Source organism: Abramis brama (assembly GCF_963993115.1).
Source record: "Abramis brama genome assembly, chromosome: 12".
NCBI lineage: Eukaryota > Metazoa > Chordata > Actinopteri > Cypriniformes > Leuciscidae > Abramis > Abramis brama.
The window spans coordinates 5,826,965-5,854,230 of NC_139974.1; the positions used below are offsets into that span (position 1 = coordinate 5,826,965).

The 27,266-nt window shown below is 39.8% G+C and overlaps 2 protein-coding genes across 2 annotated transcripts in view; one reads left to right on the forward strand and one right to left on the reverse strand.

Moving 5' to 3' along the window:
* Positions 1 to 27,266, reverse strand: part of bop1 (BOP1 ribosomal biogenesis factor) — a 78,021-nt gene that overhangs the window by 20,812 nt on the left and 29,943 nt on the right. Inside the window, exons 4-5 of the mRNA XM_084130704.1 lie at positions 1,579 to 1,733; positions 1,381 to 1,498 (exon numbers count right to left, since the gene is read on the reverse strand). Coding sequence (XP_083986830.1) covers positions 1,381 to 1,498; positions 1,579 to 1,733 — 273 coding nt within the window. The remainder of the gene's footprint in view (positions 1 to 1,380; positions 1,499 to 1,578; positions 1,734 to 27,266) is intronic.
* On the forward strand, positions 20,286 to 26,364 carry scxa (scleraxis bHLH transcription factor a). The gene is made up of 2 exons (XM_084131494.1): positions 20,286 to 21,253; positions 25,674 to 26,364. Exons 1-2 carry the CDS (start codon positions 20,684 to 20,686, stop codon positions 25,710 to 25,712), a joined length of 609 nt encoding a protein of 202 aa, XP_083987620.1. The 5' UTR covers positions 20,286 to 20,683; the 3' UTR covers positions 25,713 to 26,364.

Sequence of the window (27,266 nt, forward strand, 5' to 3'; positions counted from 1 at the left end):
ACAGCTGTCAGAATATGACGTATTTTTTCCTGAGTGCAGGACAAAAGTTATCGACGAAGTGAGTTTATTTTCTGACTTTATATTTGTAATACTGGATGTTTATCCTGCTGAGATTATCTCTAAAATTAAACCTGTAAGTCACGGGTGTTTCGCAATCTTTATGTATATTAGTTTGTCATGTGAAACGCACGTGAAAGTGCCTTATCTTGCTAATCGTGGCTTATCTTGCTAATATTGGCCATAGCTCGTTTAACTATGGTTATGCATCTGTATAAGATATTCTATATTTATTATTCTTCAATACCATAATGAGGACGCTGTATAATGTACCTTAAGTTGATTATATGCTCTTATATTCTGTTTACTTGTTTCCTATTCTACTAAACACACTTTGAGAGAGCTGTTGAAATTGTTTAATTGGTAATGTACGGTTTATCACAACAGTATGTGGGCATGTATGTTTAACATTTAGTTATTTATTTCTGTTTGTTTGATTTTTGCAGAAACTACCTCCAATGCATAATTAATAAGTTCATATGGTGAAACCCTGCACATAAATAAAAGGTGGAAGAGATATTATGATTCCTACTCCCTGATCACAGTAATGAAGTGGTTAAGACCATTAAAGAACCGGAATTCAGTGGGACAATCCCCAACATTGAGGATTTCTTAAAAACTCAGTGCAAAAATCTTGTCTCATCTAGTTCTCGTGAACCCAATCTCATGTCTCGTGAGCTAAGTGTCTCGTCACACCCCTAAAATAAATAAATAAATAGTTGTAATATACATACATACACGTATAGTGTATATACACACACACACCCCGAACACAACCAAACAATTTGTATTCTGTTTAATTTGGCAATGTGAAACAGAGAACATCTGGCCTATCAACCAGACACAACAAGTCCCAGTCAGATGACAGGTGGCTTTTTCACGCTCACAGTCTTTAAAGCCTGTCTGAGGTCGACTAACTGATCACAGACAGACCCAAATCTGGAGTGACTCACTTCCTGTTTGTGCCAGAAGAGACGGCGATGCACAGTTAGCACTGATGCTTGTAAAGTGAAGCCGCTAAACGACGGCCTTGACACCATCCAGACTCATTCCCTCCTGCGCTGTTTTTCTTATCACGGCTAATTGTGCTTGTGTTAATGTTTCGCTACTTCATTTGTCGGTGGTGAGCGCAGACTGTGGCTTCATAAATGAGTAATTCGACGAGGTTCATTTTTTCCCCCATCGTGCGCTGGGGTTATTATCTAGAAGCCGTTTTAAGAGGTTTACACAGACCAGACTGCAGATGTTAAGGTGACAAATTCTGTTACTGTCGGATCTGCGTTGAATTCAACACCAACAGAGCGGAAAACCAGACCGAAATACCTCATATTCGTTGAAGTTGACGTCACCGAACTTGCCCTCCTGCAGACGGTGCACGAGGTCCACCTGCTCATCCGACAGACGGATATCAGCGCCGGTCATCTTGTCTTGGACGGTACGCCTAGTAATGACAGGAGAATGAGTGAATAACCAATTATAGAGGTTGAATGACTTGAAATGAATGTTCCAGACGCTCCTCACCAGTAATCGGGATTCTCCATCTTGTCGAGAAACTCATCCAGTTCATCTTTGTTCCTGATTGGCTTAAAGATCTTCTTGCCGTCCAGGTCATATCCGATGTGGGGATAGTCCTTGTACCACTCCATAGGGATGTTGCCGACTGTGTTACGGATGTCCTGTGAATAGACAGAGAGAGTGGTAAAAATCAATAGGGAAACTCATTGAGTTTAGAACACCAGGGGATATTTTACGTTGCTCTAACACCTGCAGAAAAAGATTTGTTACTATTAAAGCAAGTAAAAATGGTATACAGCTTGGTACAGCTATTTCCTGTAAAGCTCCCGTCTACATCAATAGAGAAAAACTAATTATCTCCAAAAGTGTTTGGCAATCACATATCAATATTACATTGAAAATATTGGATTGTTCAAATCACCGTCATAAGATTATTTTATATATATATATATATATATATATTAGGGCTGGGAATCGATAAAAAAAATAATAAAAAAAACGAATTAATTGCACAATTTGCTGTAATTAATTGCAATTAATTGCATTTCCCCCAAGCTTGTAATCATCAATATTTAAACTTAGAATCACATAAAATAGCCCTATATTAAAATAACATTAAACATCAATATATCAATATATTATTCTTTTTCAATAATCAATCAACATAATCAATTTAACAGATTTTTTTTTTTTTTTACTAATTATCGAAATAAAATATAGTCCTACAAAGCTATTATTACCAGAGCATGTGATCAGAGCAGGTAATTTTACCATTGTTGCCCAGCATGGCTATACCAGCTCAGCAAACAGAAGTCTACTACAGAGAAATTTGACGTTATCTGAGCGGACTTTGCTTTTCCAGTGCGTGATCGGTCCATGATTCGAACGTTTGGGCCGTTAACGACAGAGCAGAACCCTGCGCAGTGCAAACACGGAGCAGAACATTGAGCAGAGAGCGCAGCGCGCCGACACACACACACACGGAACGGAAAAGACCCGCTCATGAAAGCTGCGCGAGAATGAAACCTGATCGCCGAACACGGAGGGGCAGGACGGCATATTTTTGGCCTTTTCAATAGCAGCCGCAACAGGAAATCTTTAAAACGAGGCAAAAAAAAAAGTGCTGCGTTAATTGTCTTTTTTTAACGCGTTAAACGTCTCAAATTAATCGCAAAGATTAACACGTTAATTCCCCCAACCCTAATATATATATATAAACTGGAAAGGAGGGAACATTTTCCAGGTTCAGATTTGCAAGCAAATATAATAAAACACAATATATAAAAATTATATTAAACATAATACAATACAGAATTGTATTATTTATTTCCATCTATCCATTCATCCATCCATCTTAAATATTATGATTATATTAATAATATTAAAGAAAAATGGGAAAAAAATGAAAACACAAATAGGGAAGAATTGTAAGCAAATATAAAATAACATTTTATAATTAAAATACATTAGCAAATAAAATACAACAAAATATAAAAGTCGATACAAAATCCAAACCCAAACGAGCTCAGAATATAATTGTGAAAAGCAGTGAAGTCTAATGCAGATGAATAAAAAACAAGTGGGTAAAAGTGGAGTTTTTAATATCTTTACAATAAAGAACTGCAATATTATTATATTGGGATCCAGATATCAATATAACATTGTCCCATCAGTTGCTTCACACCCCTAGTAGACTTGTTTTGCTAGTCTCGTCTCACACCAACCAGTTCTGCTATTGTCTCTACCAGCTTTACTCGCAGTCACAGGGTTAAACCAAGTCAGTCCTGCAGGTGCAGAACATTTTAACTCTCTGTACTCAAGCTCACTAACCCGCCCCACTTTACAGTACGCCACAAGAACGTTACACAACTAGGACTGCTAGCTAATAAACCAAACAGAGCTTTGGTCTGAAAATAGAGATCTCTTTGTCTGGGAAGGACGCACACACAAACACACACTGGTAACGGCAGACAGCTGAAAGTTCTCAGAGGTTGCGAGCGCCACTTTAAAGTGAGGCCTACACCTGTGAGTGATTTCAATAAAAACACCCCTACCATATCCAATTAGGTCCGAGTGGGCAGAACTGTCACGCTTTCACACACACAGCCGACAGCAGCTGTGCAGGCCACGCCCACTCATCTTCAAAGGCTCGCGTCTGATTGGCTGACATTCTGATCGTAATTTAATCTAAATGTCTACGAGACACATTCACTGTAATCTCAGTGTCTGGCCGGGTGAAGTGCTTGTGTTGTCTGGCACGATTGGCATCCTTGCCAGTTTGAAGGAATCAGTGCCAAGATGGGGGAAAAAAAAGAACGACAGAAGCAAAGACTTGCTAATCTGATACTTCCTCTGCGGAGGCGTTACAGATCGTCACTGGATCTTCACACAGTTTCAAAGATGAAAAAATGAGGGACCCTTAAAGTGCTTCTAGCACTGAGACTAGCATTTTGGTCATTTAAACCGGGTAAAATCAACCAAAACCAGCCAACTTTCAAAACATTGCTTCACATTAGTTTGAGCTTCCCATCTTGACAGTTTGTACCCTAATGTTGTAAGTTAAAGGGATGGTTCAGAGTAAAATCAACCTAGGGTCCTTTGCACCATGACCTTGAGCCAACTAAGCTTTTTTTCCCTTGGTCGAACATTATTAAAGTTAGAGCTTATTTAGAGATATCAGCCGAATGGCTTAGTGCAGGCGCTAATGGAACCTAGGCTCGTAAATTACCCCACTAATAATGCCCAGAATGGTACCAAACTTCTACAGTAGTACAAATAGGTTCTGTACTCATAAAACGAGACATTGGAAAGTTTGTAAGTACATCAGGAGTTTATTTAAATAACACTTGCCTGACGGCTAATGCTACCGCTAACTCGGACATCGACGTCACTTCAGTGATTTGGGAAAAGCACATAAAAATCCTGGCAAAAAGCGATGCATAAGGATGTAGAACAATATAGTATCCGAGAACAATATAGGTAAGGTAAGGTCATTTATTTATAAAGCACAATTAAAAACAACGGGTAGTTGACCAATGTGCTGTACAATTTGTAAAAACATGCAAAAAGCAAATGTACAAAACATTTATACAATATTATGCGAATATCAAACTACTCTCATAAAACAATCAACTAACTCAGCTATTTGGTTTAGACAGGAAAGCCAGTGAAAAAAGATGTGTTTTTAAAAAAGATTTAAAAGATACCACTGTGGAGGCAGTTCTAATATAGTACAACTACGTAATATGCTTACACAATCTTTAATACATTTGAAATATTTAAAAAAGGGTGAAGATCATCACTTTTGGTCACTACTGTATTTAACAGAAAAAAAAATCAGCAGTAAATAATGTAGGGTTGAACCTGAATGTATTAACTGCGCTTTACAACAAATTAGACCTGAATATAATTATAAGTTATATTTATATTCGAGGCATAGATTGCCTTAATTATGTCAGCAGAAAAAATATGAAGAGCAGTTTATTTAAACCTCATTCACATGGACACCTGTTCCCGGATAACATCACTGCTCATTTGCATTGAACTTCTCAAGAGCTCGGCTTTATGCAAATGAGCAGTGACGTGATCAGGATTTCCAACAGTCGTTGTCTCTCACAATGTCGGAAATCGCATTTTCTTTGCAGCAAAATGGTGGGTTGAGTTATGAATCGGGCACAATAAGCTCAATAAAATTCATTTGGGATTTCATGACTAGGCTACAGTTTGCAGATTAGATTTCAGAATAAAAAGGTCAACAGGGTCAATCTGGGCTCTCTAAGTGGGACGGTCCAAGAGAACTGGACACGGAAAAACATCAGACGCACAGCTCACCTGCTTTCAATCGAGCGACTGAACGCTGCCTTTATTAAGTGTCAGTCAGTCCACAGCCTGAAAATCTGCCCCTTTTACCACACGCTCTTATCAACTTCCTGTTCAGACTGCGGTGGGGACGGCGAGGGGAGATCAACTGCTGATTGTGTGTGTGTGTGTGCGCGCTTCGAGGGAAGACGGTCAGAAACCTCACTGCTGGCAGCCTGCACCTCTACGCCTGATATTTCCACACCACATCATTAAACTCCCAGAGACAAGTGGAAAAAATTCCCTCTTCGTAAACCACCTGAGAAATCAGACTGTCAATCCTGAAATATATGCGCAGAGCTTTAGAGGACAGTCTTCGTGACATTTATCAGCGTTGAAAAAAAGTCACTGGCTGAATCTCAATTCACATACTTCACCTACGCACTGAAAGTACATACTTCACTCCTGATGGGAAGTACATACTTTAGAGTATGCTGTGCAACAGAAGGGCAGTCCTGGGATTTAATTCAACATCATAAAAGTGTGTCTTTATTCCATCAACTCCATATTCATAACTATGTGCTTCTGCATGCAGTGTTACCATCTAATCATTAGCATCTGACTCATTTCATTACCTCAAACTCCAATACTCCGCTTTTAAGGTTCATACACTTAAAAACCTGCTTCAGGAGCATTTTACTGTACCTCTTATGTGGTTATGAAGTGGTTGTGAGAAATAATATACAATGCTCAGCCAAATAAAAAAAAGGCGCTGTTTGGATTTAAACAGACAAATAGTTGAAGAGTCAATGATTGGATCATTATTGCAGTGATTATTATGTTTCTAGCATGTTATATGTTTGCCAACAGTTCTTCTAACCCTAATTGATGGAGTGTGTAGCTTTCTTTTCTTAAACAACCATGTAGGAAAGGAAGACACATCAGGGCTATATTCAGGATAACAATGTCAAGATTCATCAGGCTCAGATTGTGAAAGAATGGTTGTGAGGAGCTTGAATAATCATTTCCAGATCTTAAATTCATTGAAAGTCTTTGGGATGTGCTGGAGGAGACTTTACAGAGAGCTGGACTCTAGCATTGTCAATACAAGATCTTGACCAAACATTGATGCACCTCTTCTTGATGGAAATAACACCACAACATTTACTTCCATCAAGAAGTGCATACATTTTTGGTCAAGATCTTGTATTAACAATGCAAGCACTCTGCAAAGTCTCCTCCAGCACACCTTATATATAAATCCCATATAAAATACTATCAATATACATAAAAGCAGGCCAACAAAAAGGAGAGCCTTAAAGGTGCTCTAAGCGATGTTGGGTGACGTCACTTCTTGTTGACGTTCAAAGTATTGTCAAACAAAATGAGGCCAGCTCAACCATCCCTCCTCCTCATCCCATCCTCTCCCCCTCCCTTCCGTGCTTCCTTCTTTTCCCTCTTCTTTGCTATTTGTTCATCGGAACGTCGTCTTTGGTCGTGTGTCGGCCATGTCAAAATTCAAGAGAATATAATTCTAACGTTAGTCATTGTCTAGGACATCTCTCCTCTAGCTAAAGTCCCTCTTCATGCTTCTCTCTCCTCCACTCCACACACCCCCATTCATGTGCACGCGCACTAACCCCCCAACCCCCACCCCCAAATCATTCTTGTCGGTTATTGGCTGGAACACTGTTTGTTATGTTTCGTGGTCCAGTCTGGGCCAGTTTGTTTTTGTTGTCGTTTGTGGAGCCTGGGCTGTTTACAGAGACCATTTTTACAGTGTGTTCAGGGGACAGGCAGCTAGCGGATAGTGAGGAGATGTTTGCTGTAGGGGTGGGGTAAAAAATCGATTCTTAGATGCATCTTGATGCGGACGTGTGGACGATTCTGAATCGATTCACAAATGTCAAAAATCGATTTTCAAAAAAAATAAAATTCTTTTCTAATAACGTAATATTGACGGAACGCAAAAGGCGGAACTCTAAAGCGGACGTGCAGTGCGCGAACAGTCAGTGGCGTGCACATAACAGACGCATGATGGCTGAGCGCCAAATTCGAACGGCACCCTCTTCGTTAAAAGCTAACGTATGGAAAATTGGCAATTTCATTGTTACCTATTTAGTATTTTTTGTATGAGAGCTGCTTTCTGTATTGTTTAGTTTTCAAATCAATATACTGTAAACTGATCTGTTACACGTATGTTATAATGCCCTGCAATATGTGCAATGCCAGTCACAAAAAGTTACATTTTGACTGTGCTCTCTGCAGATGTTCATTCACTTTTTTTGTATAAGCTGTTTTTGATTGTGGTATACAGCAAACATTTCAAGTCATAACTCTTTATTATTTAGTTGTGTATAAGAGCGGCTTTGTATGTTACTAATTATTCAGAATATGCGTATGTCCACAAGCATTATATGAGAGCTGCTGGTACATAATTCTATATTTTTGAACGAAAACTGTGTGATTTTGCTACAGCAAAATGTTTTTTGTCTGAAGGATTATATTGCTCATTGGAAATAACAAGAGGATGTTGGTTAGAAGTCTATTATTAAATGCTATAGATTCAGAATATGCTGAAGTTTGTATTAATTTACTAATTAATTTAAGTATGCTGCTAGTACAGGCACACATTTATTTTCCTGTTGGTTCATTGCAATGTTGGGACATATGCTGGCAAATGTAACCTTACAGTTGACTTGCCAAATCACTTCCATTTGTTTCATTAATAAAATTAATATAGGAAGTATTGGAAGTAAGTTCGTTATGGGTCATCATAAATACTTTGCTTTAAAAGTACCAAGTAAAAAAAATAAATAAATCGTTAATCGATAATCGTTACCCCCTGAATCGGAATCGAATCGAATCGTGAGGTGCCTAGAGATTCCCACCCCTAGTTTGCTGTATGTGACAAAAAATGTTTCAGCCTAATAAACGCATGGCATCGCTTAGAGCACCTGTATGTAAAAAAAAAAAAAAAGACAAAAAAAAAGACAAAAAAAAAAAGGAAGTGCAGATTGTGATGAGGTAATGTTTTCTTCTTTACGATGTCTCTGCTAGGATGCCTCACCCATGAAACGGATTCTTTACAGGACAACATCAAACAGAGCAGGTCCACCTCTCACAGAGGTGCCCCTTGATTTCACACGTTTCACAGGCCACAGAGTGAACATGACCCCCTAGATTTTCACGAGGGACACTCGTAAAGGGGCCTGAGAGACCCTGGAGAGCCGGAGAATTAGGCCACACTGAGAGCCACAAACCTCACTGAGAAGCAGAGCTCACTAAACCGCCTGCAATGAGGGAAATGCACCAGTGTGTTGTGTAGCGCTGATGCAAACCTGAATGCTGTGTGTTGTGTAGTTCGATTTAATAAAACTGCTCTGCTACTAAAGCATTACTGCTGGCAACAGATCATGGGTTTGATTCCCAAGAAATGTACTTTAGGTGATTCAAACTTATTTGACATTTCTCTATTTTACTAATGTATAAAATACCAACCATAAGATGATGTAAAATACACATTAATCAGTGTAAATCTCAGCATGTACTAATACATTATTAAAATCAAAAGTTGTATGTGTTAACATTAGTTAATGCACTGTAAACATTAACATTTTTATTACTAATAACTACCATTAACGGGTTAATAAATGCTGTAAAAATTGTTTGTTCATTGTTACAGAGTTAGATTTTAGTATTTTGTTTTTTAACTTTAATGGTTTAGTAATTTCTTTGCATTTGTCATTTTTGTATACAAAATGTTTTTATTCATTTTTATTTCAGTTTTAGTTATTTAAGTATTGGTACATCAAGAAATATTACAGATTTAATTTTAGTTAGCGGTAATATCCCTGAGGAAGACTTGAAACATTGCAGAAGAGTCATTTGCACTACGTTTATGGTGCTTTTCTTGTTCTTTTTGGAGCAGCAGCACATTCATTTCCATGAACATTTCCTTTAAGGCAGCTCAGCAACAGTGAGTTTGGTGTCAGTCAGCGTGCAGACGCAGGTTGCTGAGAGCTCCAGCGGTGAATGATTGAACGCGTCTGATCATTAAACGGACGACTCTAGCAGGTGGCCTGCTTTTGGAAAGGACGCGGCTCTCTGTGGGGTTCCTCGGGTTCACAGGCCAAAGAGGCATCGGCCCGTCAAGACGCGTGGTGGCAGTTGCATGACAGGTTAATCCATCAAAACAGGTCAGGAGTCCTCAAATACCCCAATAATAACAGGGTAAAAGAGGCAGTTCTCTCCGTGATATCCGTAATCCGCTCGGCCAGAGCTGTGGGTAAAAATAAAGTTGGTGGTGCTCTCAGAGGAGCTGAAGGAAAATCCGCAGGTCTGTCTTTCAGGAGTATCGCTCACATTTTCCGCTCCTCGACACAGTTGACCTTTGCCTCACGGTGGCGGAATTCCTTGGCTGCGGGAACATCCTTGGAAATGCAGCATGGAATTTGCGAAAGTTGTGACTTCATCTTTCGTAATGAGGTCAAATCAAGAGATCGAAATAATATGGCAAAACAAACAGTATTCAAAATAATTCCGCAAGAACGGTTTGTTTGAATAAAGGAGAGTGTGTATTTTAACTAGTGTGTAGTTTACCTCATGCAGAGGTAAACCAGAACAGATACGCTGTGTTATAACCTAATGAAAAGTGATGGTGTATTTTCCAAGACTTACAAAACAGATCCTTGTGGTCTAAGAGGTGTGATAGTGCATAAATGTGCCGTGGAATGAATGGAAATGAGGCTGAGGCTGAAGAGTTCCTGATACTTTTGCTGATAGGAATAGTAAAAAGACAGGATTATGAGGGGGAAAAGAAGGGAAGGTGTTAGGGAAGTGGGACAAAAGACACAGCTGAACAACACAGCTAGTCCAAGGCTTCATTGAGACTGAAAGAATCTGAATCAACACCGGGTTATCAGGACTGAAGTCCTCCAAACACTAGGGTGATGCTAGGATGTTATGGTTAGAGATGTGAATAACTAAAATACTTTCAAAATCAACCAGCCATAACATATTGGCCAAAAACATCTGAAAATCAGGCTTATGGAACATCCTTGAATCTCAATGTCGTCTTAATTTTACCGCTGTATTCCCGAGAGGTTTGGTCTGTCTGACAGGTCATTACGTCATGAGGGAACCCACCGCTTCTTCAGCTCGAATGAAGAAAACAGAAAAAAAAAAAAAGAAGATGACTCATAGTCACTTTTCTCGACCTGAAGCCGTCTAGACAGAAGGAAAGAGCAGACGGCTCAATGCTACCAAATGCATCAAAGTGTTCAATGCCCATTTCCAGCAGACGGCTCCAAGCCGCAGAGAATTGCCTCCTGACACAAAACAGAAAAGATCTCTAACAGGAGCAAAACACACTGGAATAATGACACGGGACACGGCGTCTTTCCGCAGAATGGAAATTATACGCTTGCTGAGAATGCTACGTCACCGTGCGCCGCGCTGCCAAAGTGAGCCAGGCCTACGCTCGGATTGGTGTTTGAAGTCGGACAGAATGGGCTCATGGGACAAAGTTGCATCCTCCCAGTGTCAGTAAGAGTGATTCAGGTCAGGCTTGCGTGTGTGAGTCAGGATGAGCCGTAATCCATCGTGGCAGAAGACCGAGCTGCTTGATGAAGGTGCAGAATCGCAGCTACAGCAACTCATTCATTTTTCTTCTGCTCTACTCTTCTTTCCGCATTTCTCCTTCGCTCAAAGCCAGAGCGCAAACCATCCCACCAGCGTGCTGTCATTTGGGAGCACTGAATGGAAGTTGTTTTTGGAGCGGGAACCGCATGCCTGGAAGTGAAGCATTCCCGCTCGGCTGCCTGACCGAATCCTGGAAGTGCGAGGGAAAATATATATACGTATTCTCGAAAAGAGTTAAAAAAAAAAGGAGTCTGCTTTCATTTGCAATACTATGTCACACTATGTGCCCAAAAACATCTGCAGCTCATCGTTTACGCAACTGTTTGGGGCCAGTCTGGCTGGCAGAAAATCACGAGTTATCACCCATGTTTTAGTCCCAGGTTACATTAAATAATTGAATAAATAAAAGAATAAAGTACATAAATACATAGAAAATAAAACACTAACTTAAAATAAAAGAAAGTAAATGAATGATTTAAAAAATAAGCAAATTTCTTTTGACAAAATACATAACTGAATGAATAATAAATAAAAAAAAATAAAAAAAAAAGAGTAAATTAAATCAAAAACTTCAATAAAAGTTAATGAATGATTAAAAAAAAGTAAAACAAAAGAATAGGTCAAAAATAAAATAAATCAACAGATAAATGAAAAGTAAATGAATGAATAAAACAATAAATATTAGGGCTGGGTATTGACACAAATTTCACAATTTGATTCGATTTCAATTCACAAGCTTGCAATTCGATTCGATTTCGATTCCGATTCGATTCAATATGGATTATTTTGGATATCTGGTACAATACATGGCAAATTTTCTCAAAGAAAACAAAACTCTTAACTAATGCTGTAAACTATGGGAGTCAGTTGTAGCCTACAGGCTTCATTAGCTATAATATTGAAGGTACAAATTAACTGATTTGTATACAAACACTTAAATTACACTTATTTATTTTTATAATAATAAAGTTATATGAAATCTAAACATTTAAATGGTGGCTTTAAAAATAGAAGAACATTAAAAATTATAATGAATATGTAATATGGTGCATATATTTAGCAAAATGCTCCTCTCTAGAGTTAATTTTTCTAGCTGACTAAGACGTTTATGGTCACTGGATATGGTTTTTCTGAGGTAAATGTGACGTTACATGACATTGTTTACACGCTGATTTACTGACGTCTTTCCATGGTTGAAACGCTGATTGAGCGATTCCATGTCACATGATACGGATTTCGATAAGTTGTACTCTACCTTTTAACATACTTTCAGATGCTCATTCATGTTTATTTCACGCTGAAACTGGTATTATTAAGGCGGAAGAGAAGATCATGTGCGCGCTGCTTCTTCTCTAGAGCTGAGCTGAGCCAGAGCGATCTCACAGCGCCTAAACGGTATGTTTTTGAATTTCGTAAGAAAATGGATGTAATTTGAAATCTGAGACTTTGTTTCATAGCAATAGTAACAAAGCACAAAGATTATTGCGATTTATTGGATGGGATGTGCGCTACATGTTACATTCATTCATCAGCTGAAAACAGGATGACTAATCGATTCTTGGGATTTAAGAACTGATATCGGTTCGTAAAAATGAGAATCGATTAAAATCGAGAAATCGATATTTTTTACCCAGCCCTAATAAATATTAATAATGATAAATAATTATGTTAAGAAATAATGAATGAATAATTAAATGACTGAATAAAAGAACAATAAAATAAATATATAAATGGACAAGAGAATAAGGTAAATGAATAAATAAAAAAAGTACACATGGAAAAATAATAAATAAAATACACAATTAAAAAATGTAATACATTAATAAATATAATAAAAACCTCAATAGATAAGAGTAAACAACTAATGAAATGAGTAAATAAAATAAATAAATGGATAAAAAAATAAAAGTAAAATGAATATAACGAATGAATAGAATATAAAAATAAAAATACATAGAAATAAAATTAAGTAAACAAATAAACTGAATGAATGAGTCAATAAATGAGCAAGCAGATTTTACTCTGCGCACACAAGTGTCCTCCACAGCACAGCAGGTTTTGTAATAACGGATACGCCGCGGTCAGACTCCGCTGGATGATCGTCTGTAGCAGCACAGACAGATCAAGACCAGCACATCTGCTTTATTTCTCAAAACACTTCTTCGCTTTCATGGATCTCATCTACGGAGAGTCAAAACGTCACGTCGACATCCAAAGATGTTCCTGTCGACGGATGCCAAACAAACAACACATTTACAGCGAAGCGAAGACTCTGAAGTGACTGACTCGGTGGCAGCCAGGTTTTCTCATGACGGCTAGTGAAAGTAATCATCCAGAGTGAATCAACACGTTATAAGGGGCGGTTATTAAAAACATCTATATATTAGATCCAGACTCTGATAATGCCTTAAACAGCTGAAGGAGGCTTACGGATGTGGCGTATTGACTGCAGGGTTTGCGGTCGGAGTCCCTGGTCCCTGTACAAGCAGAGAGGGTCTATTAGGAAAGTGTGTTTGATACTTCAGACGTTTATGGATGTGTCTGGTTGACCAGGCCGATATTGGGTGATACAGCACCTGTACGTCTCGCACCAAAACCACGTTTGTCAGATGGATGGCAGTGAAAGTCCAGAGGGACGACGAGACCCTTGTTTTAACTCAGAGACTGACTGACCACCAACACTGACAGACACAATCTTGAAAAACAAGAAGATTCGGAAAAAAACTCATAAGAAAAAGCTTGGCTTTCTATGAGATTATTCTCAGATGTTACGATTTCATTCCTGAAAGCAGAAATCGCAGGTTTGTTTTTATTTTAACGTGGCACGAAAACATTGCATGAACAATGCTGATGACAACAGATGAACTTTGTAATTTCTGCACCATTAGTGGCACCAAACTGCAACAATAATGAGCGTTTTAAGCCATTTTCTGCTATTGGGAGACAAAAAACAAGTAGTCCTGTTCCACAGTCATGCAACAATGACAGATAGCAGCATTAACAGGTTGCAATACCTTTAATGCAAAGCCTTCCTGTGGCTCAAACAGTAGAGCATGACCATCACAATGGTCATTGGTTTGATTCCCAAGGAAATGCATGATTTGAAAAAAAAAAAAAAGCATAGCTTGAATGCAATGTAAGTCGCTTTGGATCAAACATCTGCCAAACGCATACATTTAAAAGGGGCTATATGCAACTTTTTCCCCAAAATAAACGTAACAATAGCCTTTTTATTTTACCATTTATGACTCAAACATCTCCTGATGAGCATACTGACACCTTGTCCGCTCACAGTGGGTGCACCTATAAGCCTGTATCCTATTTTTCCTATTTTCTGTCGGGTCGGATTTTTCCCGCGCTGTCTGCGGATGTGACGTCAAGCGTGTTCATGTTAAACGTTTCAGATCACTCTGCCACCACCGCTAGTCAGCAAGTAGCCTACACTCGCAAGCAGTGCAATGGAGAAACTTACTCTTATCAGTGTAAGAGAACACTTATCTCAAACAATATATGTATTTGACTGTTCTTACCTCTGTAAACATAATGTTGACCTCCTTGCAGCAGATGACTTGTGAAGTGTGCACGTACGAGAGCGAGCAGAAAGGAAGAGCAGTTCTGTTTTTTGGCCACAGGTGTCAGTCGCGAGTTTAAATTTCAGAAAAACGCATATAGCCTCTTTAAATGTAAATGCATACTTAACCGAAACTGCGATTAGTCCATAATCAAAATTTGTTGGTAGAAAATTGGCTTTTTTGATTTCCTTCACATAATTGCAACACACTTAGAGATATAAAGATGTAAAGGGTTCGGTGAGCATGAGGGAGACTCAGATTTGAATCGTGGCCAAACACCATTCAGCTCAGGGGAATCCAACAAACAGAAACGCTGTAAAAAGAGCATTTTACATCTTCTATGCACAGATCTGACTCTCCTTTGCAAATCAGCAGGGCCTCTGTGGTGAAACACCTGTACATTTCTGCTGTTTGCTTTGCTCTCGCCTCTAAAAACTGGTGCATTTATAACATCGATCAATCTGTAAAATTCTCCAGGGAGCTTTTAGAAAATCTAGCTTGAAATTGAAAAAGTGGCCATTTCAAATCCAATGATGCGTTTAGGTGCATTAAGTAACTTGATTTATGAATTCATGCTGGCACTGAATATTTTCCAGTAGCAGCGTTGATTTGATGGAGGGCGTTAAACGCCGGGTGACGCTCACTCTCGATGGGCAGGCACGGCATCAGGAAGGAGAACTGCTTAAGACCGGGATTTATGGAAGCGGTTCCACGGCTTACCCGCTCGGCACGGGCCACTGAGCGACAAGCCATTTGCAGACGGAGCAGCCTGCGTCTCCTCCCCACAAATGCAGGTTTGCATTTCCCTCTAATGGGATCATTTATAATCCCAGTAAACTCAAACTCCGCAGTGGAACGCTGCCACCTCCACACTTTCCATGAGGTCCATCCAAACAGGGCCATGCGTCTGCAGCAGGAATGCGTGCAGACGTGTTAGCGCACCGCATCCCTGTGCACGCGAATGTGGGTGAGTGGCAGCTGCGCGCAGGCCATTAGGATGCCGCTAACATCCACCGCTAACAGCTCGCTGGAAAAATCGAAATTGGAAAATGATCATGGAATAATACCCAAACCCAAGCATCCTGCGTAAGGGAATATGAGAAAGTGAGCGAGGCCCAAAAGAGCTCTCCAAAACACAGCACTTTTCACATTTGCTGCTCACTTCATTTTGAGTTGTAAAAAAAGCATATTAAATCGTCAATAAAAGCAAGCACCCTCGAAAATAAAAACAGAAAAAGATGTGGAACTACTGATGAAGTACAAACACTCATACAAACATTTAAAGATTCATTAGTGCACTGTCCCGAGTAAGATTTTGGGGCTCCTGCATTCTGCTACACAACGCCACTTTCAGCCATTCAGTCAGCTCCTTTGTCACTCAGAAATGGGTCAAAACACAGAATTAATATGGGCTACGTAGCCAATTCACATTGATTTTACTCTTGACACTAGACTTGGACTACTAAAAGGTCCCAATATGTGAGCACAAAACAGAACTGAACAACAAATCTGGTCAAAAGCAAAGAGCAGCAGGTCTTGACAAACATAGCTCAGTCCAGAAACGTGTCGGTGGACGTGTATAAAATGCACGTGTGTGGACTGCTCTCAATTAGATCTTCCGGCCTTCATATTACAATGGAAGAAACAAACTCAAGAGTCTCTGTAGTTTCGGCCTGTTTATAAGCTTTACGCACAGTAAATGTACCCGAGAGAAAACACGTCATAAAAAAGAACAGGCGCTTTAACAACGGAAAAGTCACAATAAGAGCAATTTCGACATTAGTACAAAGGCCTCGGCTGGTCTAATTGCTTTTATTTTTTCCCCTTCATATAACCCCGCCTTCTCTTTTGAATAAATTAACTGAAGTCCTCACCGCGGTGACCTCAGCAGTTTCGTGAGCCAGATCACGTCTGGCTTAGATTAAGCGGTGTGTGCTGGTCTGAAAGCGATACAGCGGCTCTTTTCCAGGACGTGAACCCGTCCAGACAAATCCACACACAAGCTTACGGATCCGAGCAGCCCATCGCAGTCTGGTGCACCTTGGGTGTTTAACCAAACACCAAAAACTCTGCGGCCTGAGAGGAGCAGAGCCCAGAAAGCGTTTTTCTCCAGACGGGGGGGCTGGATTAGATGTCGCAGAGCACCAGAGGAGGTCAGTGGGAGCTAATGGCAGTCAGATGCGATGCCGTTCCTCGTCTTAAAGCAGGCCGGGCCCCGCGTGACGGCGAGATAACGAGCGTTGTCATTCGTTACCCCAGAGGTCGATCTTTATGAGGTAGCGAGACATTCCATCTCTTCTGTGGTCTCGCTCGACCCTAATGAAAGTCGTCACGTTATGACCCGGTTCCTGTAATGACTCGTCCCGGGATATACGGACTGCCGCGGTGAGGTTTTCTTTTAATGACTGAAAGGTCGCAGCTGGAGTCTGGAAAGAAATATCGCCGTGTCATTGCGGTCGTGACTGTGACACTAAAAGATATTAATATTTCATGCAATGAGCATCTTTCTCTATTGCGTACAACGATAAATGCACTTTTTTCCTGCTAAATATAGGCTTAAAAACCTTTGCATCAGGTGCAGAGCAAAAACATGTCAAACAAAAGATTGGCAGGATTGCAATATGATTATATTGGCACCGCTTTAAGCAATGAAAGCACTTGAAGGCTACAGCTAATCATTTAGATGGTTGATTTCAATGATAAAACAATTTATAGAGAGTGAACTCACGATTCATAAACATTCACAAAAGCCTCCATGTACTATATCACATTGCTGTATCACGTTATATTTCTAATACGTCACTCACTTCACACTTTGACTTCTAAACAAATTTCTTAGAAGCAATCTATAAATGCCATGCAAATGGGTTTGAACAAAATGATTAGTTCGCATAAGAAGCAAGCACATGCACAATATTGGAGACTTCAAAATGGAGACTTTCATAGTGAAGGGCTTGCTCGCCTCTTAACGAAGACACAATCTTTGCAGACGTGCAACTGATACTTTTCAGTCTGGGGAGAGAATACGTCTGACTAGTGACTGGTAAAGCCATTCTACTTCAAAATTGGTTTCAAGGAGGGAAAAAAACATCTTTAAGGTTTTATTCTAATTACCCTGAAAAAAAGAAGAGGAAAAGTCTATTCAGAACAGGATAATCGTACATGTTTCGACATGCGGAAAACATTATTTCAATACAATTGTGTTAAAAACTAAACTAGTGATTTACTGCTGCTAGTTAAACCAGGTCAAAATTCCCTTTTACAAGATTAAATTAAAGAGTGCTCTCCCACTCAAAGGAATATAAATCTCTTCACTCACAGCAGCCATTAACAAAACCGTTTTCATTAATGAAAACATGAAACACAAAGGCTCCATGCCCCAACAGACTGGGAACGTTTTCCATCTTAAATTTAAAGAGAAAGCAAGTTTCAGGTGTTAAGTGTTACGTTCCTGTTCTTCATGACGATGGGTTTCAAATGGCTGTTTCAGGGAATAAATGAATGAATAAATTCTCCTTAAAAAGGAAAAGAGTGTATAGTCTAGCTTGAAATGTAGGTATCAACGCTATTAATAATAAATAACAGATTAAAATGTCCCAAAAATGAGACCTAAAAGTACAGAAACAAAGGTTTGAGAGGATCCGCCCCTCTTGCGGGTTTGACCACGAGCAAACGCCGGAAATCAGATATCCTGTCTGGCCTTTAACTCGCATCGCTTATTAATGAGGCTGCGGTTCAAAGAGACTAAACACGAGACGGCATTAATATGGATTTACCACGTCCTCAAAACGTCTTTTTCATCATCTCCATCTCAAGCCATCATTTCCAGAGAAATGGTACGAAAGCCACATCATTACGCCGCCAGACTAGTCTTGAGCTAATGTCAAAAATATGAAATCTAGAGAAAATGAAGGGGGGGGAATGACAAGCCACCATTCATATCTTAATATTTTCCAGAGGGTAAATAGGAGTTGAAATTATAATGACATCAAGGAGTGCCCTTAAAATCTATAAAAAGGTTGCGTTGTACAGAAATGCATTTCGTTTTTTTTTTTTTACCTTGTGCCTCTATTCACCATTACAACAAAAAGAAAACATTAGGATGAGAAAAGACCTGTGAACTTGTCTAACCCATGTGCTTTACTTTCTGTTCTGGGAGAACGAGCACGGTGTTCCTGTGTGATTGTCCTTCAATGAAACCTATAAGGATAGTAAAGTCAATATTTGAACATTTAAACAATGTTTTGGGAACAATATTTTTAATGACTACCAGCTATAAAGTAACAAAACCGTGACAGAACTTATAACAGGTTCAGACAACTTTTCCAAGCTTCCACAGTAAAACCATGCAAGGTCATATAAATTTCCTCAAAATTATCCTCAAAAAGATCCAGTATATCCTTCCCTCAAAAACCAACATGACTAAAATCCGTTTCTCAGAGGGCTTATCTTCATTTCATCATAAACTGATTGCTGGTAAGGACTGAGAGAGGAACAGGTGCTACAATCTGAGTAATAGCCCCGCTGGATGATGTTATGTTGCAATTTCCCTCCCGTGACTAAACAAGTCCAGCCAGACAAAACCGCAATGTGTTTAAGTATGAGACGACCAACTCATCTTCATGGACAACAGGGTCCATCAAGCTACTGGAGTCACTGACTCAGAGCGGATGAAAAGTGCACACTCACTGCAAAGGACCGGCCCTGAGAAGGTCCTACTCCGACACATTGGTCCCTGAAAACCAACCACTGATATAAGTTGATGACTAGAGAGTTCAAGGGGAGGAGGCAGAAAGGGTAGAAGAATAACCCACACTTTATAGATCTCCAGCGGAAAGCCCCGGAGTGTTAGAGTCCCTCTAGGACGCAATATAACTGCAAATGAAGTGGAAGAAAGCAGTGAGGGAAAAATAAAGATAGAAGGTGTCAAAGGAAAGCTAGCAAGCAAATAAGGCAAGAAACAAAAAAAGGAATGAAGGAAGAAAAGGAAAGCTTGCAAGCAAATAAGGCAAGAAAGAAAAAAGGAATGAAGGAAGAAAAGAAAAAGAAAGTAAGAAATAAAGTAGGAAATATTTAAAATCAGTAATGGAAACAAATAAAAACAAAGAATGGAAAAGAAAAATTAAACGATCTCACAGAAAGAAGCAAGGAAGCAAGAAAGGAAACGAATGGAACGAAAGCAAGTGATTTTAAAAAAAATCAAGGAATTAAGGAAGAAAGGAATAAGCTAGCAAGTAGGATTTATTAAAGAAAGAGAAAGAAAGAAATCAAGCAAACGAGCAATCTTCAAGTAAGCAAGCAGAAGAAAAATGAAAGACAAAAAGTTAGATAGGAAGTAAGCAAACGAGAATGAAAGCAAGGAAGAACGATTTAAAACCACTAAAGCAGGCTAGAAAAAAAGAAAGGCTATTATTAACTGGGAGTTAAAAAAAACTGATGTTGATAGCTGTATAGAACCACTTTGCTCCCTGCCTGAGCCGCCAGCTGGGATATTTGCATAAGCAGTAAAAGAGAAGGATGGACAGAGTGAGTGAGAGAGAGAGAGAGAGAGAGAGAGAGAGAGAGAGAGAGAGAGAGAGAGAGAGAGAGAGAGAGAGAGAGAGAGAGAGAGAGAGAGAGAGAGAGAGAGAGAGTGTGAGGGAGGAATCATACCAGACACTCCCACAACCTATAAAGCACAACCATACTGAAACACTCAGTGAAACCACACGTGGGTCTCTGTTCAGGGGGGAGAGCCAGCGCTGCACAGGGACAGAGAGCCGGAGAAGGAGTGAGCATGTGTGTTTGAGGAAGCAAAACGGTGATTTCAGCTCAAGTAGAGAAGCGCTTATGGGATGTGAGTGAGTACAAACAACAAGTTCAACCCTTCAGGATCAATTCTCAAAGTCTGACTGTTAAGAAAAACTAAATTCAAAGGGTCTGTAGTGGCAGAGCAATGTAATACCAGAGCGCAACTGTGCCAGAGGACTATCCGGAGAGCAAACAAGTGCAGGACTGGTTCCAAAGCTAAAAACCCCATGCATTACGAACTCTAGAGTCTTACAAGAAGCAGTCGAGATTAGTGTGGAGAGGTTTGGAAATTTCAGCACCTGCTGACAATGTCTTTCACGATGGTGCGACAGGCTCCCAGCCGATACCTGTACTCGGAGATCTCAATGATGTCGGAGGACGATGAAAACGGAAGCGAGAGCTCAGGCTCAGACGACCGCTCGTTTCGCTTGGACGCCTCAGGGTACGACGTTAAAGTTGGAAGAAAGAGAAAACCTGGAGTAAGTGGAGGCGGACGGATGATTGGGCCACCAGCCATTTCCGCCAGCTTTATAGGTCCGTTGCCCGAGGGCCGTCAACGCAACGCAGCCAACGCACGGGAGCGGGACCGCACCAATAGCGTCAATACGGCCTTCACCGCATTGAGGACTCTCATCCCCACAGAGCCCGCCGACCGGAAGCTGTCAAAGATCGAGACCTTACGGTTGGCATCCAGTTACATATCTCACCTGGGAAACGTTCTCCTGGTGGGTGAAGCATGCGGAGACGGCCAGCCGTGCCACAGCGGAGGGCCCTCGACCTCGAACTACTACCACCACCACGGCTCACCCAGCCGGGACTCGGAGAACTCGCAGCCCAAACAGATCTGCACGTTTTGCCTCAGCAACCAGAGGAAAATGGTGAGTAAGACGCATGCAGGTGTTCTCCGTTAAGGTTGTGCAATGATCTGGACATGTTCAAGTCCACAAACAAGCTGAAGAAATACTGACAGAGGTGTGAAATACAGCTGAACCTCAGGGAGGGACAAGAACGTGTCTGATTTATTCTTTGCTAGTAAGGTCACTGAGGGCAATGACTTGAGGCAAGGTTAGTCAGGATACAGTTGAGATACAGTGAACACTATCAAAATAAATCCTTATGTCCAATGTTAGAGAATAAAGGCTGTTTAACTAACAAGAGTGAAAGTAAATAATCTTTTTTGAAAGCCCAATGAAAATGTGTTTTTTTTTACAATATCTTTCAAAACAAGTAGATGCAAGGGTTTGTTTCTTTTCTGCAAAGTATTTCTGTAAATCTAGCTAACCAAAACAAAACAGTTAAAACACACGTAAATCATACTCCTTACTTCTAAAACTGGCACTGCAAAAACTTATAAGACTACAGAAAGCTGATAAGGTATAATTTGGTACATGTTTTCCGAAGCATGAGCAACTAGTGGTTTTAAACAGTCAGTCATGAATGTTCCTACAACAGCCAACTAACTCTTTTAGCGAATCTGCGTCATAATTCCAGCCTCCCCAAGATAACGTTTGACACTGAAAACCATCCTCAGCTCTCTGAAGCTGAGTTATGACTTCATCCACATGTCCTTTTCCATCAAGAGCGATATCTCTGTTACAGAGTGCGCTGCTACCATGACCTCATAGACAGATGCAGTGAAAGATCGGATTAAATGTACCCCGATGGAAAATATCCAATCAACAAAGAGACTGTCAGGTAATATACAAACACATCATCCATCTCTTCCCGCGGCGAGCGTGACTGCACTGACCTTGGCCCGTTGAGCCAACACCGCAGCACATTAAAAATAAAACTGTAAATCACACTCTGGCTGTGAGGAATACAATGACACCAAACCAAAAACAGGGGGAAAACTGTAATTTAAACTTGCATGGCGAAGAACTGTCAGAGGTTGAAATATAACACACGCTCAAGACAATTACACTCCGCCATGACACAAGAGCATTTTTGGTCAGGGTATCTCACCACCGCAAAGTGTGTTTAATCCTTCCAGAAGCCATTGAGTTAAATTTTCTTTTTCTGGATCTTTTAAAAGTAAAGTCTGTAGCGAAGGAAATAAACAATAAAAGAATAGCAACAATAGCAGGAATCTATTCCACAGTGGAGACTCGGCACCGCACGGGTGAATTACAACGAACCTAGTTTGGGCCATTCATGACAAATGAGCAAATGGGAGGCATAAATATGCAAATGTAAATGGTGCGTGATCTATATATCAAGCCATGAGAATCTAGGGAACATCTGCAGCAGGGTATTTTTCCCCAAGTAGCCGTGCACCAACCTCAGAGTTTCACTCAAACATCCTGTGTTGTTCTTAGTCTCTTCCTTGTTGCCCAATTAATATCTCTGTCAAGCACGATACGCAACCTTGCTTTCAACATCGTAAATCTTTCGGAGAAGGATTATCACAGATTTAACACAGTGGTCTTTGCACATAGGCCTGCAGTTGAGAGAGCCAATACCAATTTCTCAAATGCAACATCAATTTGAGCTTACGGTCATTAAAATATGAAGATTTAGATGGATTTATCTTGAGACAAGAAAACCACTAAGTACAAAAAAGTGAAGAAGAAAGTGCCTGTGAATCCCTAAAAACTGATTAGTAGTTCTGATAGACCAATTTATATTGGCCAGAATTGATTTAATCGGCTGCTATTTAATCATTTTCTGCAACAAAATATCTCAGTTGCACTAAAGTATCAACTAAAACAAGGCTTGTGTGTCCAATTCATGTAGTCAGTGGCTAAATATCGGCTATATATTGGACATCGGCCACTGTTGCTCTCTAGAAAACAGTTAACCACAAATTAGCAACTCAATGAGCATCAGTAAGTATCCAAATCTAATCCTTAAATGTTTGATATTGTACAAACCACACCGTATATAAAGAGACTGACACAAATGCACACAACATAGCCGTTCCTTTTACTTGCTAAACTGTTTATGGTTAAACTGTTGTTGAAAATCATATAGAAACCACACGGTTATGAACAACAACAGGCCAAAGGCCAACACTCCCATTTCAGGCAGTAACCTTAATCCGTACAAAACGAAATGATAGATCTTTATAAGTCCAACCGAGAAGTACGCCCATGTCTTCGGGATTCCAGTGGCAGGCAGATATTTGAAACAGACCGGGCCTTGCCTTTGTAGTGCACTTTCAGAAGTGGGTCTGTGTGCTCCAAAACCACACTCGTCTCTTTTACCCCTACTTAGTGCTCATTACGCCGTGAAAGTATAACTCAGCCAAAACGCACAGCTTTATTGTTTCTAAAGAAAGAGAAAGACGAAATAAAGAACACACACACACACCAGGGGAAAGATGTAAAGGTATAACTGAATTCAAATGTTCGGGTTTTCGCCAAAGTTAAGCGTCTGTAAGCTGACACAGAACAGACAGCTGCGTCGAGATTCTCCAGCGAACGGGCGAAACAGACTTTTAAATCAAACACAGACAGTCGTGCGGCAGAAAACTGCTACTATTGTCTGCTAAGACGCTCAAGACTCAAACAGATTTGTGTCTATATAAAAATGATAGATTTTACCCTAACATTTTCCAGATTTTGATTCATCTGGCATTTTTATCTGCATTTATTTTCATTTTGGACTACATCTCAATATTTGCACATGCACACTGCCTCACGCACTAACTAGTATTGTCTACATCTCTACATGCACAGGGCTCTACCACAAACATGACAGAGTGAGAACTTTACCATTTTTGTATTGTTTTGACATCTTCTAGCCCATTAGGCTAATCCACACTAGTGTGATTGCATAACAAGACTAAACTATTACTCAGAAAATTGGGGCAGATGGGACGTCTTCCTCACAGTCATGGCGTCTGCTGAGATGGTAACCAAATAAGAAGTAACATGGGTAATATTTTCTGGATAATTATCAAGACTTCTCTCATTGCCAGCATATGGAAGAGTTTAGAGTCTCTAACGGGAGCCCGAACATTTGACACAATATGAAATTATTAGAAGTATTAGCAGCACACACTAAAGAGCCAACATTTTTTCCTCCGTAAAATGCCATTTTATTCGAATGAATCCTGAACGATTTGGCCAAAAGCGGGATCTTATAAAACCGCCAAATGTGAATACTTCAATACCTTCTGGAAAGTGAAGCCACATGAATTAAAGTTGGGCTGGAATTGGGTCATCCTTTACCACAGGTGGGGCGGTACGCTTCATAACCATAAACGAAGGGAAACTAGTGTTTTCGTTTGTGGGCAGCAGCAAAAAGGTCTGTGCAAATACTCCGGAACACTATAAAAACAATCAAAAGCGTGTAAATGGCGCATTCAAAGGGTGCAAAACTCATATATTGGGATTAACTCAAACAGAAGACTGGTTTTAATAATCTACCAGGTCCTGTCACCACAGAGAGGCTAGAGTTACACGACTAAACACATGCATGCACACACACCGTCTCGTTATGATCTTTAGCAAGCTGTCAACGTTACCCGTCAACCTAAGGTGAAGCCAAATATTTGTGTTAAGAGCCCCGTAGATGCTTGAAGGGGGGGGGAAAAAAAGAAGAGGTGAACACCAATTTATTGATATAAAGATATTTGAGAATTTGCCGTGATTTGTTTCCTGCCTCAAAGTACTTGGAAATAATGTGTTTATAAAGGACTTCAGACCAAGGGGAGCGAGCGATCAATCTGGGCATTTGGACGTAAGCTCCAGCAATAATAATTTCTTTACGGCGTGTTAGACAGGATATGAAAAGCAAATGTAGGCAAAATCCTATTAGTTTGGCCGTAAGTGATCCCTGGAGTCAGAACGCTGGTGACTTTAAAGTGGCACTGAACTTAAAGGAGGGGATGGGAAGAAAAAAAAATAGGAGCGAGAAAAAAAAAAAAGGAAAGAAAGAAAAGAAAGGAAAACGTTGAGGGTCAGGGTTATTTTCAAATGGGATTCTGTCTGACTTCATCAGTTAAGGTTGAGTGTTTTGACTAGAAACTCCGCCTACATCAGATGGGGGCCGCAGGAACGATGGCATTCCATCTGCTCCTGTTCTAAGCAAAGCAAACTGGGAAATGTGAGCCAGGTGTGTGTGCGCGTGCTACCGCAAACGGAAAGGTGATAGGAGAAAAACAGCAGGCACATTAATGCCAAACCAACGGCCTGCAGGGAGAACGATGACATGAACCCTCAAGAGTCAACAACTCTGAAAAAAAATAAATTTTTAGATAAATGATTGACCTAAATGAAATTAACAAATGACAACAAAAAAGTAGTTGCACCTGACATTTCTTAACTAATGGATTGTTTTCTTTCATTGCAGAGCAAAGACAGAGAGAGGAAATCAGCCCTGAGGAGTTAAGCCACGACGTGAATGGATTTACAAAACATTAGCATCACCAGTGTACATAAACTGTTGACTGCAAATGCAATGTTATGGTGTGTATATATGCAAATATCAATTCATATTTAATTATTTGTAAATCGCCTTTGGACTGGAGCATTTTTATTGGAGAAAAAAAAAAAAAAACATGACTGGAAAAAGACCAGACTGCAGCAACTTGATTACGCAAGAGCTGAACATCCCGCTACGGACTTCATCCACTTCCACCTTTTCCATGCTTTTACACACCAAGCTACACCAAATGTTTATCTTTGACCACAGGGAGTTGAGGTAAAGCTATTTGCCAAAGACTATCCAAAGAACAGGACTGCATTCACAAGGTTGCAAACGATCACAGAGAAGACACAGCGTACGGAGCCCAACTTTGCAAAGCAAAACAATGACAGAACACCCTGCTATATTAAGGATTCTCGGATTGTGCTCATATCGAGGGCATGAATGGATGCAAACTGATATGTGACACGATATTTCTGACAAAAACACGAAAAGACACTTAGCCTGGCTATGAAAACACAATAAAGTCAATAAATGCAGTATATACTGTATGTCTAATATGGGAAATTACATATATTCTTCATTGTTTAAATTAAAAATTACTGAATGAACAAACGGAGTGAAAACCACCTGCATTTCTTTCTAGCACGATTCAACATGTCACGAAGATGTTCGAATATCTTTGCCATCAAGCAGTTCTGTAATTAATTAAGACCAACACATCAATGCAGCTATAAAAACAGAGTCCCTCCAGATAAAGATCAACACTTTCATTTTATCATCTCTGTAGATCATCTCTCATCACGCGTCCTCGAAGTCTAAATATTTAATTTCACATTCTCTTTCTGGTTTTAATCTGAACGTAGTTTATTCTTCCTAAGGTTGAGAAATGCAAACACATATAGAGTCACTCATATTGTCTTATATTTCACAAACTCAAAGACACGATACTTCAGATTTTTACGGTATTTACAGTTGTTTATGATCTATAGCAGTGGTTCTCAACCTTTCTGACTCCAGGACTCTCTATTGTCCACAACAATATTCAAAGGCCCTGTGATATTTCCAGGTTTTCATGATCTAAGGATAAATATTTGTACAAATATTTTTTACTCAATTTCTATCAGATAAAATTAGAACTAGAAAAGCACTATATTCATTTTATTATTATTATCAGTTCTTAATTCTTAAGAAGAATTTCCAGGTCTTGAAATCACACTTTAAAATGACATATCTTGATTTTTTGTGTGGTTTTGGCCTATTTTAAATGCTTGTTTTGTCCCAATACCCCCTTATACATGCATGCATACATACACATGTACATGCATATGCATATCTGTATATATATTTAACAATCAAAATTTAATTGGTTGAGAACTCCTAGTCTATAGTCACTGTTGGTCTTTAAGAACTAAGAAACACAATATAAACCTTATAGGATCATGGATATTTATCACATTCCATCATGCTGATTTGCTTAAAGGCAGAAGTTGGTAAATAGGAATTAGACAAAGTAGG